Genomic DNA, 15,763 nt, shown 5'->3' on the forward strand with positions numbered 1-15,763 from the left:
ACCTCACACTTTTCCGCATTAAACTCCATTTGCCATCTCTCAGCCCAGCTCTGCAGCCTATCTATGTCTCTCTGTACCCTACAACATCCTTCGGCACTATCCACAACTCCACCGACCTTAGTGTCATCTGCAAATTTACTAACCCACCCTTCTACACCCTCTTCCAGGTCATTTATAAAAATGACAAACAGCAATGGCCCCAAAACAGATCCTTGCGGTACACCACTAGTAACTAAACTCCAGGATGAACATTTGCCATCAACCACCACCCTCTGTCTTCTTTCAGCTAGCCAATTTCTGATCCAAAGCTCTAAATCACCTTCAACCCCATACTTCCGTATTTTCTGCAATAGCCTACCGTGGGGAACCTTATCAAACGCCTTACTGAAATCCATATATACCACATCCACTGCTTTACCCTCATCCACCTGTTTGGTCACCTTCTCGAAAAACTCAATAAGGTTTGTGAGGCACGACCTACCCGTCACAAAACCGTGCTGACTATCTCTAATGTACTTATTCTTTTCAAGATGATTATAAATCCTGTCTCTTATAACCTTTTCCAACATTTTACCCACAACCGAAGTGAGGCTCACAGGTCTATAATTACCAGGGCTGTCTCTACTCCCCTTCTTGAACAAGGGGACAACATTTGCAATCCTCCAGTCTTCCGGCACTATTCCTGTCGACAATGACGACATAAAGATCAAGGACAAAGGCTCTGCAATCTCCTCCCTAGCTTCCCAGAGAATCCTAGGATAAATCCCATCTGGCCCAGGGGACTTATCTATTTTCACACTTTCCAAAATTGCTAACACCTCCTCCTTGTGAACCTCAATCCCATCCAGCCTAGTAGTCTGTATCTCAGTATTCTCCTCGACAACATTTTCTTTCTCCACTGTAAATACTGACGAAAAATATTCATTTAACACTTCCCCTATCTCCTCCGATTCCACACACAACTTCCCACTACTATCCTTGATTGGCCCTAACCTATCTCTAGTCATTCTTTTATTCCTGATATACCTATAGAAAGGCTTAGGGTTTTCTTTGATCCTATCCGCCAATGACTTCTCGTGTCCTCTCCTTGCTCTTCTTATCTCTCCCTTTAGATGCTTCCTGGCTAGCTTGTAACTCTCAAGCGCCCTAACTGAGCCTTCACGTCTCATCCTAACATAAGCCTTCTTCTTCCTCTTGACAAGCTCTTCAACTTCTTTAGTAAACCACGGCTCCCTCGCTCGACAACTTCCTCCCTGCCTGACAGGTACATACTTATCAAGGACATGCAGTAGCTGCTCCTTGAATAAGCTCCACATTTCGATTGTGCCCATCCCCTGCAGTTTCCTTCCCCATCCTACGCATCCTAAATCTTGCCTAATTGCATCATAATTTCCTTTCCCCCAGCTATAATTCTTGCCCTGCTGTATATGCCTGTCCCTGCCCATCGCTAAGGTAAACCTAACACCTGGCCGGGTTCATTACCCAGTACCAAATCCAATGTGGCATCGCCCCTGGTTGGCCTGTCTACATACTGTGTCAGAAAACCCTCCTGCACACACTGGACAAAAACAGACCCATCTAAAGTACTCGAACTATAGTATTTCCAGTCAATATTTGGAAAGTTAAAGTCCCCCATAACCACTACCCTGTTATTCTCGCTCCTGTCAAGAATCATCTTTGCTATCCTTTCCTCTACATCTCTGGAACTATTTGGAGGTCTATAGAAAACTCCCAACAGGGTGACCTCTCCTCTCCTGTTTCTAACCTCGGCCCAGACTACCTCAGTAGACGAGTCCTCAAACGTCCTTTCTGCCGCTGTAATACTTTCCTTGATTAACAATGCCACACCCCCCCCCCCCCCTCTTTTACCATCTTCTCTGTTCTTAGTGAAACATCTAAATCCCGGAACCCGCAACATCCATTCCTGTCCCTGCTCTACCCATGTCTCTGAAATGGCCACAACATCGAGATCCCAGGTACCAACCCATGCTGCAAGCTCACCCACCTTATTCCGGATGCTCCTGGCGTTGAAGTAGACACATTTTAAACCAAGCTCTTGCTTGCCAGTGCCCTCTTGTGTCCTTATAACCTTATCCCTGACCTCACTACTCTCAACATCCTGCACACTGGAACTACAATTTAGGTTCCCATCCCCCTGCTGAATTAGTTTAAACCCCCCCGAAGAGCACTAGCAAATCTCCCCCCCCCCCAGGATATTGGTACCCCTCTGGTTCAGGTGAAGACCATCCTGTTTGTAGAGGTCCCACCTACCCCAGAAAGAGCCCCAATTATCCAGGAAACCAAAACCCTCCCTCCTACACCATCCCTGCAGCCACGTGTTCAACTCCTCTCTCTCCCTATTCCTCACTTCGCTAGCACGTGGCATGGGCAACAACCCAGAGATAACAACTCTGTTTGTTCTCGCTCTAAGCTCCCACCCTAGCTCCCTGAATTTCTGCCTTAAATCCCCATCTGTCTTCCTACCTATGTCGTTGGTGCCTATGTGTACCACGACTTGGGGCTGCTCCCCCTCCCCCTTGAGGATCCCAAAAACACGATCCGAGACATCACGTACCCTGGCACCTGGGAGGCAACACACCAACCGTGAGTCTCTCTCGTTCCCACAAAACCTCCTATCTGTTCCCCTAACTATGGAGTCCCCAATGACTAATGCTCTGCTCCTCTTACCCCTTCCCTTCTGAGCAACAGGGACAGACTCTGCGCCAGAGACCTGTATCCCATTGCCTACCCCTGGTAAGTCGTCTCCCCCAACAGTATCCAAAACGGTATACCTGTTGTTGAGGGAAACGGCCACAGGGGATCCCTGTACTGCCTGCTGGTTCCCTCTCCTTCCCCTGACGGTAACCCATCTGCCTTCTTCTTTTATCTGAGGTGTGACTGCCTCCCGATAACTCCTCTCAATAATCCCCTCCGCCTCCCGAATGAAAAGAAGTTCCTCCAGCTCCAGTTCCCTAACGCGGTCCTCGATGAGCTGGAGCTGGGTGCGCTTCCCGCAGATGCAGTCAGCAGGGACACTCTTGGCGACCCTTACCTCCCACATTCTGCAGGAGGAACATTCAACTGCCTTAACCTCCATTCCCACTATTCTAAATTCCCAAGTTTTTAACCAATCACACGATAAAACAAGAAGAGAAATAGAAAAAGCCTTACCTTACCTACACACAACCGAGTCCTTTTTTATCTTATACAATCCTTAACTTCCTTTGTTATCCACGGTTGACTGCCTTTACTTTGGGGTTTTTGTGCCTTGAAGGAATGTATAGTTGCTGTAAACTATGTAATATTTCTTTAAAGACTATCCATTGCCTATGTACTGTCAAACCTTTTAATATATTTTCCCAATCCACCTCAGCCAATTTGCTCCTCTTACCTTCATAATTTCCTTTGTTCAAATTTAGCACCCTGGCTTCAGATTGAATGACCTCACTTTCAAACATAATGTAAAATTCTATCATATTATGGTCACTCATCCCGAAAGGTCCTTTTACAACAAGATTATTAATTAGCCCTTTCTCATTACGTAATACTAGATCTAAAATAGCTTGTTCTCTCGTCGGTTCCTCAACATACTGCTCTAGAAAACAATCCCGAACACACTCCAGAAACCCGTCCTCCAGATCATTAGTGCTCATTCGGTTTACCCAGTCTATGTGCAGATTGAAGACACCCATGATTACTGTATTACCCATGCTACATGCTTCTCTAATCTCCTGATTAATGCCATGCCCACACTACCACTATTGTTTGGTGGCCTATGAACAATTCCTACCAATGTTTGCTGTCTCTTGCTGTTTCTTAGCTCCACCCAAACAGTTTCCACATTTTGTTCTTCCGATCTGAGATCCTCCCTTACTAATGTACTGATCCCATTCCTTATTATCAGCGCAACACCATCTGCTTTTCCTTTTTGCTTGTCCTTCCTAAATGTCGAATATCCTTGAATATTCAGTTTCCATCTTGGTCACCCTGTAGCCACGTTTCTGTTCTGGCAATTAGATCATACCCATTTACCTCAATTTGGGCCTTTAAGTCATCTACCTTGTTGCGAATGCTGCGTGCATTTGGGTAGAATGCCTGTAACCTTGTTGTCTTGACATTCTGCATTCTAAGCCTAGTTGATGCTCGCCTTTGTTTTGCCTGCCTTCTAATGTCACTTACTACTTTTATACCTCCTGTTACCAGCTTTACTTCCTGCCAATTTGAGCTATCCCTCAGGTTCCCATCCCCCTGACAAGCTAGTTTAAACGCTCCCCAACAGCACAAGTAAATTTCCTTGTGAGGATGTTGGTTTCAGACTTCTAACACATTGTATTCTAGTCCTCCAGATATAAAGGCCAACATTCCATTAGCATTTTGAATTATCTTTTGTGCCTGTCCATGACATTTTAATAATCTATATACATGAAACCCTGAGTTTTTGGACCTCAACTGTTCGTAGGTTTTCACTATTTCGAAAGTACTCTGTTCTATCCCTTTTAGGTCCAAAGTAGATGACCTCGTACTTGCCTATATTGAAATCCATTTGCCACAGTTTTTGTCCATTCCCTTAATCTATTACTAACTCTGGAAATATTATGCTTCCATCTACACTATTTACAATGCCGTCTATCTTTTATTTTGGTGTATTTGGTTTATAATGCCCCTGTGAAATGCCTTAGGGCGTTTTCTTACATTCAAGGTGCCATATAAATACAAGTTGTTGTTGTATCTTTGTGTCATTGGATATGTGGTTGTCTATTGCCATCATCTAAGTCATGAATAAATACAGTAAATATGATGAAGCCCCAACACCGATCTCTGTGGCGTGCCATTAGTCACACACTGCTGATTAGAGTGCCTGCCCATTATCCCTACTCTGTGTCTCCTGCCATTCAGCTAATTTCCTAACCAGGTCAATAATTTACATGCAATTCCGTGAACATACTATATCTATCCCTTCAGTGTTACCATAGTTTTGTTTCCTTCACTGCCCTACTTTGGTACATCATTTAGTTTAGTTTAGAGATACAGCACTGAAAGGTAATTTTTTTTTCATTCTGTCATGGGATGTGGGTGTCATTGGCAAGGCCAGCATTTATTACCCATCCCTAATCACCCTTGAACTGAGTGACTTGCTAGGCCATTTCAGTGGGCATTTTAAGAGTGAACCACATTGCTGCGGGTCTGGAGTCACATTTAGGCCAGATTTCCTTCCCTAAAGGACATTAGTGAACCAGATGAAGTTTTCCAACAATCGACAGTGGTTTCATGGTCACCATTCTTTTATTTCCAGATTTTTAATAATTGAATTCAAATTTCACCATCAGTCGTGGTGGGATTCGAACCTACGTCCCCAGAGCATTACCCTAGGCCTCTGGGTTATTAGTCCAGTGACATTACCACTGTGCCACTGACTCCCATTTTGTTGTACTTGAAGCAGAGTTTCTTGATAACAGTCCTAAGCATGTCTTGTATCAGTTTGCATCTATGTCCCTTTGTTCAGCAGTTGTAGATTAACTTGAAATAATGCTCAAAACTGACATTTTCTATCTCACTTAATGTCATATATCATGCATATCATATGTATTATGTCACATTATATAATATATAATACACATATAATTTCTAATTTTCCTCATAATTCAGTCCTCTGACACTGGACCCTCTCTGTACTAGTTCAGTGTTGATTTCAGTACCACCTTTTGCGAACTCATAACTAGCAGGGAGACACTTATTTTCTCAATCTACTGGGACATTAAAGAGCTAAAGATAAAAACATTAAACTAGAGTATTCTGACTTGCCTCTTGGTTTGTTTTTTTTTTCTATGTTTCTCCATACGCAGCTTGGTCATCCAGTGGAGGTTTGTAAATCGGGTGCAGAAGCAGATGAATGCCTTCATGGAGGTAATGGGTTGTTTTTGTAAAGTAGGATTGAATATTCATCTAGAACTCTGTTTCTTATGCCAGCAACTGCTACCTTATTCATAACTTGTAAGGTGTTAACTGCAGAATGAAATGTGCACACCAGGGTTTCTTCTTGAACTTGAATCCCAAGTACGCAGCTTTCCACAAGCATATATGTGGGATGAAGTTTTATATTTTCCCTCTAATGGCTTTTATGTTTCCGTCCCTGCAAAAAAAAAAAATTAATATGTATTTTACCCAGGCTTTGGAGTTATTTGAATAATTATGCAGTTCTATTAAGTATTTACCAGCTGTTGGGGAAGTAGGCAGCATGTGTGCAGTGGTTTACAGATACCACAAGGTGGTGCCCACTTTCTATTAAATATTTCACATTGTGCGGGCAGCATGGAACATAACCTTGACCTGTAATTTCCAAATTTCTTAGTTTCTGCACAATAATTTTGAGTAATGTGGGACAGTGGTCCTTGGGTCATCCAGAGTATGCCAGTTCTTCAATTTTGCTGTAGTTAAATAAAATAGATAAAGATGTATATTTGGACAAAGTGTTAGTGAGTAGTGAATGCAGTAATGTGTGCAAACAATGGCTTTCATCTGTAAATATTTCTTTACATAGTGCAGTGTTGTAGCTCATTGAAGAGCCAATGAAATGTAGTTATGAAGTGGCAGAGTGGGAGTTCACATTTTCAGATCCTCTTGTGGCCAGATGCTAAGCAGAGGCCAAGCACTTCCTCACCAGGAATTGGGGAACAATGGTGCTGCTTCTGTGCAGCTCTTAACTCCCAGTTGTATATCAAATTGGTAACTTACCCTCGTCACAGCGAATGGGTAAATAGTGTAAAGATAACTGAGAAAAAAGCAAAAGATTTTTCAAGCATGTCCTGATGAGTAATACTTGTCTAATTTGGGTCTCTGTAATTTGAGTAGATATCAGTAGGATATGTATTTATATATAAAAGTATGTGTGTGTATATATATATATATATATTTGAAATGGACTTAATTTGGGGCAGCATTCATAATGTTCTTGTACACAAGTGGTGATACTTTTGTCTTTCACTGAAATTGATTTGTAGGGCTTTACGGAACTCATCCCTATCGACTTGATTAAAATATTTGATGAAAATGAACTCGAGGTTAGTGCTTCTCACATTTTTTTTTCTCTCCATTATAAGGTTGAACTTTTTCCCTAACCTCCATTCCCCACCACCCCAGTTTGGAAGTTTTAAAATATAGTCTCCGGGTAATTTGGAGTTCTTATTTGCGTACAAAAAATTAAATCATCTAGTGGCTCACATGAAGCATAGCAACCATCTTTGCATAATTTCCAATATTGAGAGAGAGGTTAGTAAAGCATATGAGATCTTGGGATTCATAAATAGAGGCATTGAGTACAAAAGCAGGGAAGTTATGCTGAATCTTTATAAAACTCTGGTTAGGCCTCAACTGGAGTATTGCATCCAGTTCTGGTCACCTTACTTCAGGAAGGATGTGAGAATCTTTGAGAGGGTGCAGAGGATTTTTACCAGAATAGTTCCAGGGATGGAGAATTTTAGTTACAAGGTTAGTTTGGAAAAGCTGGGTTTGTTGTCCTTGGAACAAAGGAGAATAAGGGGAGATTTAATTGACGTGTACAAGATTATGATAGGCTTAGATAAGATAGACAAAGAAAAACTATTCCCATTAACAAATGGTACAAGGCCTAGACGACACAGATTGTAAGTTTTGAGCAAATGATGCAGGGGGAATATGAGGAAGCACTTTTTTATGCAATGGGTGGTAATGACCTGGAGCTCGCTGCCCACAAGGGTAATGGAAGTGGAGACAATCAGTGACTTCAAGAGATGTGGAGGATACAAAAATCATTAAAATTTGCGACATAGATTAATAAGGCTGCAAAAAACAAACCAAGGACGGGTTCATTTATAAAGCAATAGTATGGAAAAGCAGAGAAGTAATGTTAAACTTGTGCACAGTTCTATACTATACAAATAATACAGAGGCATTGGAAAAGTGCAAATAAAGATTCACAAGGATGATACCAGAACTGACAGGCCATATGGATTGAGCTATGGAACAAAAAAGGGGCAGTCAAACTGCTGGGAGTGTACTATAGACTCCCAAACGGTCAGAGGGGAGATAGGTGAGCAAATATGTAGGCAAATCTCTGAGAAGCAGAAAAACAATAGGGCAGTAATGGTAGGGAATTTTAACTACCCTAGTATTAACTGGGATAGTTTTAGTGTGATTTGAGGGAGCAGAATTCTTGAGGTGCGTTCAGGTGAACGTTTTTGGACAGTATGTAGCAAGCCCAACAAGACAGGGCGCAGCTTTGGACTGTTTTAGGAAATGAAGATGGGCAGGTGGAAGGATTGGCAGTGGGAAATCATTTTGGTGCTAGTGATCATAATTCAGTTAGTTTTAACATAATTATGGAAAAGGACAAAGATAGAACAGGAGTTAGAGTTCTCAATTGGTGCAAGGCCAATTTTACTAAGCTGAGGAGTGATTTAGCCAAAGTGGACTGGAAACAGCTACTTGAAGGTAAATCAGTGTCAGAGCAGTGGTTCAGAGTAAGCATGTTCCCACAAAGACATATATGACACCATTTGGTGGGACTTCCTGCCTCAAGAAGGTGGAAGTCCCACCCAAGACCAATTAAGGCCCTGGGGAGCAAAAAGTTCTGGCCTGGCTCCCTAGGCCTGGTGGAGGCAGGCTCACCACTGACTTTCCAGCCAGTGGGCGGGGTCCCCCATCCAACCAAAATTTCCGGCCTAGCACTTTGACTACTACTGATGTTAGGCTAACCGGCTTATAGTTTATCTTTTTTTTTTCCTCCTTTCTTAAATAGTGAGATTATGTTTGCTACCTTCCAATCTTTGGGAACTGTTCTAGAATCGAAGAAATTCTGCAAGATCAAAACCAAAGCGTCCACTACCTCTTTTAAGATCCTAGGATCCAGATCATCAGGTCCAGGGGATTTGTTGCCACATCATTGAATTACTTTCTCTTTTACTATTAATTATACTGATTTCTTTAGGTGCCTCATTCTCGCCAGATCTTTGGTTCCCCATTATTTCCAAAATTTGTTCTGTGTCTTCTACCATGAAGACAGATACATAGGGTTGAATTTTATGGGCTCCTGGGAGATAGGATAGGAGGAGGAGCAGGACCCATAACATAGCGATGGAAAGTGACAGGTTGAGTGCCTGTCGCCTTCCCGTCGCATGTGATTGTGTTGGAGACGGAAAAGGCCAAAGGCGGCCTTCCTGACCAGGGGCCAATTTAGACGCTTAAGTGGCCAATTAATAGTCACTTGGCCTCTTCCCGCCGCCGCTGGTATTTAACCAACGTGGGAAGGTCATCCAATAAAGCAAGGTGGCCTCCCTCCGAGTTTGGTGGGATCGGGAGGTGTCCTCCTTTCTGGACGATCTGTGGCCCATATAGGGCCCCGAGTGGCAAAGGGCACCCCTCTGCTAAGACCCCTTCCTTTCCTCAATGACCACTCCTAGCCCCCCCACCCACCCACCTTTCCAAGGCCTGATGGACTGTCCTGAGCAACCCCGCCACACTTAGCAGGGGTCTGGGGCCTCTTCTAGTACTGGTAGCGGCCACTACTCCTGGTGGTGCTGCCGATATGAGTGGGCTGATCGCCCTCTGATTGGCCGGCAGCTCTCGGAGGTGGGATCCCTGTCCTTAAAGGGACAGGGACCCCTCCTCTGGGCAGTTAATTGCCGGAGCGTATTAAATAGAACTAGGAGTCTCCAAAGGGCTCCCCGCCGCCTCCATAAAATCCAATCCACAGTATTTGTTTAATGTTTTTGCCATTTTCTTCTTCCCCATTATAATTTTATCTGTCTCTGCCTCTAATGGGCCCACATTTACTTTCACTAAATGTTTTCTAATTACATACCTATAGAAATGTTTACAATTGATTTTTATGTCCCTTGATAGTCTACTCTCATACTTCCTTTTCTCTTTTCTTGTCAATTTCTTATTCCTTATTTGGCGGATTTTAAAATCCTCCCAATCCTCAGATTTACTCCTCTTTTTGGCAACATTATCAGTCCCAGGGATGTAACCAAAGCAGTGAGAGGATTGGTTAGCTAACAGGAAGCAGAGAGTTGGGATAAATGTGTCTTTTTCGGGTTGGTAAGCTGTAACTAGTGGAGTGCCCCAGGGATCAGTGCTGGGGTCTCAACTATTTGCAATACATATCAATGACTTGGATGAAGGGACAGAAGGTATGGTTGCTAACTTTGCTGATGACACAAAGATAGGTAGGCGAGTAAGTTGTGAAGAGGATATGAGGAGTCTGCAAAGGGACATAGACAGGTTAAGTGAGTGGGCACCAATTTGTCAGATGGAGCATAATGTGGGAAAATGTAAGCTTGTCCACTTTGGCAGGAAGAGTAGAAAAGCAGTATATTGTTTAAATGGCACGAGATTGCATTCAGCCACATCTAGATTCTCAATTAGCCACTTAAAGCCAGTGACCGATGTTTAAGTAATGTTTATGTAAATATATTGCCGTTGTTCTGTAAAAGACTTAAGTCAAGACATTTATGTTTGTGCAATTTGGTTTTCTTTTAGTTGCTAATGTGTGGTCTTGGAGACGTGGATGTCAATGACTGGAGGCAACACACGGTCTACAAGAACAACTACTGTACAAACCACCCAGTCATTCAGTGGTTCTGGAAGGTAATGTATAATTAACAATTAATCCAGATACAATGGTCTTTGCTGAAACCTTCATTTTGCTAAACACAAATATTCACGTGTCTATAAATTTGTTCTTACAACAGTTTTTGTAATTTACTACTCTAAAAATGTATTTTAATTTTGTTTGAGTGTAGTGCATTGTTTATTAATAGCAGGGATGTATAAGTTTGCCTGAGCATTGACATTGCATTTTTCTCTGGATAGATAGATCTGCACACCAGTATTCTGTCTGTTAGCTAAATTTAGCAAAGAATCAAATTGTAGGAACTTAAAACTGCTATTTACGTGGAAGCAGTAGAATTATATTTAGCTGTTGCATTGCTTCTGCTATGAGCACTCGCAGTGAGAAGTGGTGCTCGCAAGAAATGCAGGTCAGGAAAGTGCGCACTTTCATCCATTAATTAACCGATAACCCTAACTTGAGGCAGATCTTGGATATTGTTGTAGTATAACATTTACATTGCAACATTTTCTTTTTGATGCTGACATAACAATGAGTTGGAAGAAATTGCTGCTCTTTCTCTGTCTTCTCCTATCCAGGGAGAGTATAGACTCCCACTTGTCACCACCACATGGAACAGAAAGTCTTCCAGACTCTGAATACATTGATGAATTGTGATTCCAGACAGGCTATTCTATAGCTGCCCAGATAAAGGCTAAATCTATTTCAGATTGCAGAAGCTAATATCAAGATTTCTAGGTCAGTGTTGTCCAGTAGGAATTGCCGACGTCCGCAGGTATGGCTATGGCAGCACTGTATGAGCCATGTGCATTATTTTACTAGAAAACACTTTTTATACACTCACACAATGCAGGTAAATATATATATAAATCCTATTTTTTTAAAATTTAATATCTACTACCATTCAGTACCTAAGGAATTAAAACACTTGTACACACTGCTTTTCATCGTATATCAACAAATCCGCAAAAAGGTTGAAGTATTCATGTCTATGCCACGTGATTTTGCGTATTAAGATCATATTCCTAAGGACACTGTCTGCTTCTCATTTTTTATTTGCTAATCAGGAATGCAATTAACTACATCTGGATTCCCAATTAGCCACATACAACTAGAGGCTAATGTATTGGACAACACTGTTCTGGGTCATCGTGTCCAGTAACAGTGAAGTGAATTTCTGGGTCACCAAAACAGCAGGTTAGCATGACTTCCACTAAGTAGGACTTCCAAATGTCCTAAGTCCAATGATTTTTATGCATGTGGCTGCCAGCCCACATGCCAAGATATGTGAAGAACAAAAATCAAAAATTGTAACATGCAAATGTGCTGTGATATTTATGAAATCATCCATCTCACCTTACATCTGAGGTTGTAGACATTTTGGCCCCTGCAGCGTCTCTTGGCAGGTGCTCCTTCAGTGAGTGCTGCTATGATAGTGACATTGACATGAAACGTGTCTGCATCCTGCATTGAGCGCTCTCACAGCTGGAGGTGAGGATGGCCTTTGGGGGAGGGGCAAAAAGAATTCTGGCTTGGTTTCCTGGCAAACTCAAAGTTTTGTGTTCTGTTTTTAATGCTGTGCCATCCCCATAAAAAAAACCTTTGTGTTATATTAACAAATCAGATATTTTGTGCTGGAACCATTTGCACATTAAACTTCCTTCTTTAGACCAGCAAAAGTATAAAACAAGCTCAATGGACCAAAATGGTCTGGCCCTGTTCCTATTTTCTTGATGACCGCATTTGTTGACAACGCGAACGGTAGGTGGCGCTGTTTTGGCACATGTGCAAATACAGCATGTGCCGCGAAAACGTCACAGATTGCGACTGCAGCAGCTGCCAGGACTAAAGATGGCACTGCTCAAAGAATCGCACAGAGGCAACCTAATGAACACGTGGCAGTATACAATGGCCGGAGTGAGAGAGCAGCGCGGGGGCCGGGGAGAGCAGCGTTGAGGGTGTCGGGGAGTTGGGGGGAAAGAGAGGGAGGGAGGGGGTGGGAAAAGAGAGGGAGGGAGGGGGGGGAAAGAGAGGGAGGGAGGGGGGGGAAAAGAGAGAGGGGGGTGGGGGTGAAGGGCGGGAGTGGGGGGGGAGCAGCGGAGCGGAAGAGGAGTGCCTTTTTCTGTGCATGCGCCAGAAACACAACAGCAAAAGACTTACCGGCCAGTTCCTGGACCCGGCGACACCGAGGTCTTTGCACACTCGCTCCCCGCAGCTCTCTACAGCCCTCTCCATTCAGCCGTTCCCTCCAGCTGCGGATGCCCAATCCAGTTGCTTCTCCCCTACTTCTCCACAGTACTTAAGGCATTGCAACTGTCTGGTCCCTGCATTTTGCATGCTCCCTCTCCCCACCCCTCCCTGCTCTCCCCACCCTCCCCACCCCTCCCCCCTCTCCCTCTACCCCCCTACCTCCACCCCTCCCTCTACCCCCCTACCTCCACCCCTCCCTCTACTCCCCTACCGCCACCCCTCCCTCTACCCCCCTACCGCCACCCCTCCCTCTACCCCCCTACCTCCACCCCTCCACCACAGTTGAATATCTGAAGTGCAGTTGCAAAGTCGGGGAAATAGCATGCAAAACAAAACCTCAACAATTCTGGGGTTAATTATTGAGAAGTTTTATTAAGTTCATTAAGCATCCGAGGAACTGCTGTGCATGGATACATGAGTGTTGTGTCCAGCATTCCCGTTAGACAGACAGGCCGCGTCTCTGCTATGCACAGCTAAAGAGATTGTTCCTGGAGAGCCTTGTGGTGAATGAATGCTTGGCTCTCTATTCCACTACTGTATTGTCCATGTGAAGAAGGCAAAGTCACAAGAGTCTGAGCTCAGTCTATTCTTGTTGAATGTTCCCCAAACTCATCCCAATGTGCACTCCCAATTCATCCATAAATGCAATGTTCCTTTCCACATCGTGACCAGCTCCGCAGCATGATCCAGTTGCCTTCGTTGCTTGAATGCTGACCTTAAGTCTCAAGGATTGTTTTCTCGACGGCATGTTTTACATGAAAAGAAATAAAGCAAATCAGAGTCAGAGCTTGCCTCCCTCCATCCACTGAAATTACTGTTGTGCACACCTTTTTAAGTTCTGCAGTGAAGCCACCAATTGATAACGTCGCCAATGAAGCACTTATTACCCACCTCAGATGCAGGAATCAGCACATCCTTGCGTCCTCTCCTGCACTGCCTCCTTTGCTTGAATGCCGTCCTTAAGTGTCAAGGATTGTTTTCTCAAGGGCACGTTTTACATGAAAGGAAATAAGGAAAGAACATCAGTGTCAGAGCTTCCCTCCCTCCAATGGAATTACTGTTGAGCATGCTTTGTGTTCTGCGGTAAAGGCATGTACTGATAACACCGCCAATGAATCACTTAGTACCCACCTCAGCTGTAGGAGGCAGGATGATGTTACTGCCCCTATCTCGTGATGGTTCAATGCTGCTCTCAGGGAAAACATGAATGATGTGAGGGTGCTGGAAAAGAAGCACATTTCTTTTGGGCTATGAACATAAAGCTGGCCATTTAGCCCAGCAGTTCCCTGCGAGTGGTTATGTTACTCGTGCGTCTTCCCATCCATTCCCATTTAATCCTGCCTACTACTATCACCAGTTGTGTTCACAGCAAGAGCATTCACATTTCTGCTACCACTGGACACTGCATGCTTGTTTCTTTTAGTGCTCAGTCTCCTCTTGCTGAATGTTCCCCAAGTGCTTGACCCCTTTGGACGCCCTCTCTGCTTGACAGGCAGCAGCTGGCAATTGCGGAGTCTCACAAGGCTCTGCATGGTTGTTTCAAAGGCGGATGGGGAAACAGGTGGCTGTGTGCCCATGTGCACTGCTCTGATGGGTGTAGGAGCAGGTAACTGTGTGCCCATGTGCACTGCTCTGATGGGTGCAGGAACAGGTGACTGTGTAACTGAGCAGCAAGGAGAGGGTACCGCAGGTAGGGGAAGTGGAGCTTTGAACAGGCAGGCAAATGTATGGTCCATGTATGGTGAGACGCTCAGGATCCAGGGTTTGTGACACGTGACTGATGTCCAGCGCGTGGCCACCTCCATCCGAAGGTGCTTCCGGGCAATTGTTGGGCATAGTAAATGGCTCCATCTCATCAGCCAGTCCTTGCTGCCAGCGGAGAGTCTGTTGCCGCAGCCAGTCCAGTCTCCTCACGGGAAACATGAGATGAGATAAGAAATCAGAATGCACTCCATTAAAACGTTACAAAAACGAAACGACGGGAGGTTGCAGCACATGTACTGCCTGCACACAGCAACTCACAACAGTGACTGGAGCACATGCAGTGCCCCAGACAATGGAAATGTTTTCAGAGCAACTTACCTTGGAACAATCTCCTGTGTCAAATAAAAATGAAGCAAGTCTCCAAAACGAATAAATAATTCAGATAAAATGCGAGAAAATTCCCGACGAAACCTCTCCTCCTTCCACTTTCAAAAAGTGGAAGCTTTGACGCATGCGCAGAGGCCAACCTGGCGCGTTGCCCGAGGAAGACGACGTAACGCGATGACGTCATCTGCGCATGCGCAAAACGGCAAGCCGGACCTCAGCGCATGCGCAGAGGGCATGAGACCGTCTGCGCATGTGCGCACCGCGGCGCATCCTGATGACGTCGGCGATGACGTAGCGTTGTCATGAATTACTTTGTTTCTTGATACCTACCAGAGCCATTTGTCAACTTTTGTATTTACCTTTCATGCTGAAGCTGTTAATTCTGTTAGTGCCAACAGAGATTTCCTGTCTGAATGCAAGAACTTTGTCCTGCAAACTTCAAACTCCTGGTTATTAGATATATTTTAACATCTTTGCCCACTTCTTGGCATAAAGCTGTTTAGAAATAGTTTCCGTCCAGGCATTTTGAAGTGACTACAGTTGAAATTGTTCACAATAGTGTGGTAGAAATCATTGGTTTGCCTTTTCTAAATCATGAAGTTGGTGGTGTGCTGGTTTCAAATATTGAAATTAAAAATTTGTAACCTGGGTTTGAATCTAGACCTGCATGAGGGCAACAGTGCATTTTTCTGCCAATTCTAAGACTCCTTTCTAAAATTATTAATGTCTGATGTCATTTTCAAGAGATTGAGAGTCCACATGATACAATTGCCCATAAATCGTTGATATAAGTGACGTTTTGAAAATGGCTTATTC

At 43.9% G+C, this 15,763-nt stretch overlaps 1 protein-coding gene across 5 annotated transcripts in view; it reads left to right on the forward strand.

The window, feature by feature from the left end:
* The window catches only part of nedd4l (NEDD4 like E3 ubiquitin protein ligase), a 640,458-nt gene that overhangs the window by 604,122 nt on the left and 20,573 nt on the right, over positions 1-15,763 (forward strand). For all 5 annotated transcript variants that reach the window (XM_068031021.1, XM_068031043.1, XM_068031026.1 and 2 more), the window contains exons 26-28: positions 5,844-5,904; positions 6,999-7,058; positions 10,516-10,623. In XM_068031021.1, the coding sequence (XP_067887122.1) occupies positions 5,844-5,904; positions 6,999-7,058; positions 10,516-10,623 (229 nt within the window). The remainder of the gene's footprint in view (positions 1-5,843; positions 5,905-6,998; positions 7,059-10,515; positions 10,624-15,763) is intronic.

The sequence above is a fragment of the Heterodontus francisci genome, chromosome 1, assembly GCF_036365525.1.
Source record: "Heterodontus francisci isolate sHetFra1 chromosome 1, sHetFra1.hap1, whole genome shotgun sequence".
Taxonomy (NCBI): domain Eukaryota; kingdom Metazoa; phylum Chordata; class Chondrichthyes; order Heterodontiformes; family Heterodontidae; genus Heterodontus; species Heterodontus francisci.